The 2,734-nt window shown below is 44.7% G+C and overlaps 1 protein-coding gene across 1 annotated transcript in view; it reads left to right on the top strand.

Annotated features, from left to right (window-relative positions):
* LOC115063310 (cytochrome P450 4F5-like) overlaps positions 1-2,401 on the top strand; it is a 3,226-nt gene extending 825 nt beyond the window's left edge. Inside the window, exon 2 of the mRNA XM_029534648.1 lies at positions 1,965-2,401. Within this exon, the coding sequence (XP_029390508.1) occupies positions 1,965-2,246 (282 nt within the window). The 3' untranslated portion in view covers positions 2,247-2,401. The remainder of the gene's footprint in view (positions 1-1,964) is intronic.
* The last annotated feature ends 333 nt before the right edge of the window (positions 2,402-2,734 follow it).

The following is a 2,734-nucleotide window of genomic DNA, read 5'->3' as shown; positions in this document are numbered from 1 at the left end:
CACAGCATGACCATTTTCTCTCTGGTCTCATCATAATGACTACACTTCCTACTCAGCACCCTTCCCTGGTCACCGGGTTCCCTTGCTCCATGCTGCTCCATGTTGCAGAACCATGTCTTGGGATTAGATCACTCATAATATCCATATCATCACCAATGCCGTACATTCAAGTCNTGCTTCTCTCAACAGAATCCTCTTTCCTACCGACATTCTCATTTAACCATTGTTANCCAGTGTCTTCTCAGCATCANCATCCTTTATGCATCCTAACCTATCAGCTTCCTTACAGGTCCCTTTCATCTCCCCATGAGTTCAGACTCCTATCAAGATTTCAAGTGTGAGGTTCTTGACAATTCATATTTTCCTTTAGGCATTTGGAAAAGTGTTGCTTTTGATGACCCCAAACTCCCATATGTTGTGTTTTGCTATCCACAGTGATACTGTAAAGTCGGGTGACATGTCTGCTCCCATTCTCATCCCTCCAGTGTGGCTCTTTTTGTACTAAGATTCCAGTCATTTGCTGTTTCTGCTGTTGCTGCTCCTCCTCCTCCACCCCTTTTCTCTTCCTTTTCCTCATCTTCATTCTCTTGCACCCTTCTTGTTTTTCTTTGTGTTTTTGAGGTAGGGTTTCTCCATGTATCTTTGGCTCTCTTGGAACTTGTTCTGTACACCAGGATGACCTAAATCTCACAGAGACCTGCATCTGTTTCCCAAGGGATTAAATACTTGTGCCAACTCCATCAGGCTTCTGCCATCTGATTATGGACAAAGGATCATCGTTGTTATTGGCTGTTCCCTTCCCTGCTTGTTTCTCATTTCTCTCACCCTTGATTACCATGTCCCTGAGTCCTGGCTCTATCTCCTTCATTTCCTCACAGCTCTCTGGTGCATTGGCTTGTCCACCTTTCCTGGTAGCTTCTATTTGGCCCCAGAATTAAATCCTTCTTGGTCTCCTCTTTGCTCCCTGAGGTCCTTCTCTGTCTACTTCTGGATCCCCTCTCCTTTGAACTTTACACATGACTCCTCAGTCACATTCTTACATTTCCCCACTGCTGTCTTTCTTGAAACTCTCTCCTTACCCGAGGGGCACTACACCTAAGTCATTCATCAGTTCCCTCCTTAGATTACTTCCAAATTCACACTTCTCTGGAGCTGGGGATCAATATTTGGAAACTTCTGCTATTCTTTGCTGCAATTCTTTGGAAGTTTTTGCAGAGCACTGGTCTTAAAAGGCTGTGGTGAATTAGGGACAAGTGAGGGAATTGGATGTGATGAAATTAGCTGTAATTTACACGTAACCGGAATGGAGAATGGAGGAGTGAGGAAGGAAAGAGGGAAGAGGAGAGATAGATGATTTAGATGTAGAAAAAAATCTCAAAGAGAAAAAGATACACACATATAGGAGAGAGAGGGGGAGGGAGTGATCAGATGAAATGGAGAAAAATCAGAATTGTGATGAAGAAATAAACACACACACACACACACACACACATGCACGCACACTGAGATCTACCACTGTAATCATCTTCTGCTGTTAGTTACTTATCACATCTTTCAATGTTGTCTATCACACATCTGTTTCTATATCTTCAATATATATATCTCAGTAGCCTATCATCTGTCTACCATCATTTTCCTCCCAATCAATCCCTCTATCAAGTAGTAAGTCACCTACTTCAGGCTCTGTGTGTGTATCTATCTGTCTGTCCATCCATCTGTCTGTCCATCCATTGATCCTTCAATTGTCTATATCTACATGACAAGACAAAGGGACGAACAAAGTGAGGTGTCAGAGAGAGGGATTTGGATAGACTCATGTGTGCAGGAAGGGACACATGTAGTTGAACTAAGAGATTGGAATGAGTGGTCCAAGCAGGATGGTTAGAGGGATGAGCATGTTGGGCAGAAAACAGGAGCACCTACAACACCATGCGTGGACTGGCCTCAACCTTCTCCATCCTCAGATCCAGAACAATGAGGAAGGCATGCGGCTGGTGACGGAAATGGGCCAGACTTTCCAAGATGTTCACCTCTGTTGGCTGGGACCAGTGATCCCTGTGCTGAGGATTGTTGACCCTGCATTTGTTGCCCCCCTGCTCCAGGCCCCAGGTATCCATTCTAGGATCCCAACCATTGGCTTCTTCTCTGTCCCTTATCTCAGCTCATTCTATCCCTGGATTGACCAGGCTGAGCAGCAGATGGGGCAGAATCTGACAGTGGCCATGTCTCTGTGGCTAACCTGTTGAGTGACTTTGGATAAGGTCCTGAGTCTCTCTTGCTGCTAAAATCGAGCTGTGGGTGATAGAAGCTCAACCAAGTATGATCTTAGCCGGGGAAGAAATGGATTGGCTGGGATCTACTTGGTGGTAGAACACTTGCCTACCATGAACAGAGTGGCTGGTTCCATCCAAGAACTGGGAATAATAACCTATCTCTTAGATGAAATGTATATGTATATGCTTGTGGCTGTGGCTGCATGTGTGTGGGCTCATATTCATGTGTGTGTGCATGCATGTGGAGGACAGTAGACAACCTGCATTGCTATCCTTGGAACTCTACCTTTTTTGAGACCAGTCCTCTCTCTTCTCTGGAGCTCACCCACCCATCTGGACTGTCTGGCCGGTAAGCCCCAGGAATTCTCCTATCTCTACCTTCCCAGCAGTAGCAACAGCATACATATACTTAAATATGTTTATTTTTGAGGCATTTATTTATTATTTTGAGATACTTTGTA

The sequence above is a fragment of the Mus pahari genome, unplaced genomic scaffold, assembly GCF_900095145.1.
Source record: "Mus pahari unplaced genomic scaffold, PAHARI_EIJ_v1.1 scaffold_14316_1, whole genome shotgun sequence".
Taxonomy (NCBI): Eukaryota; Metazoa; Chordata; class Mammalia; order Rodentia; family Muridae; genus Mus; species Mus pahari.
The sequence above is the reverse complement of the archived record's forward strand: the minus strand, read 5'-3'. Positions and strand labels throughout refer to the sequence as shown.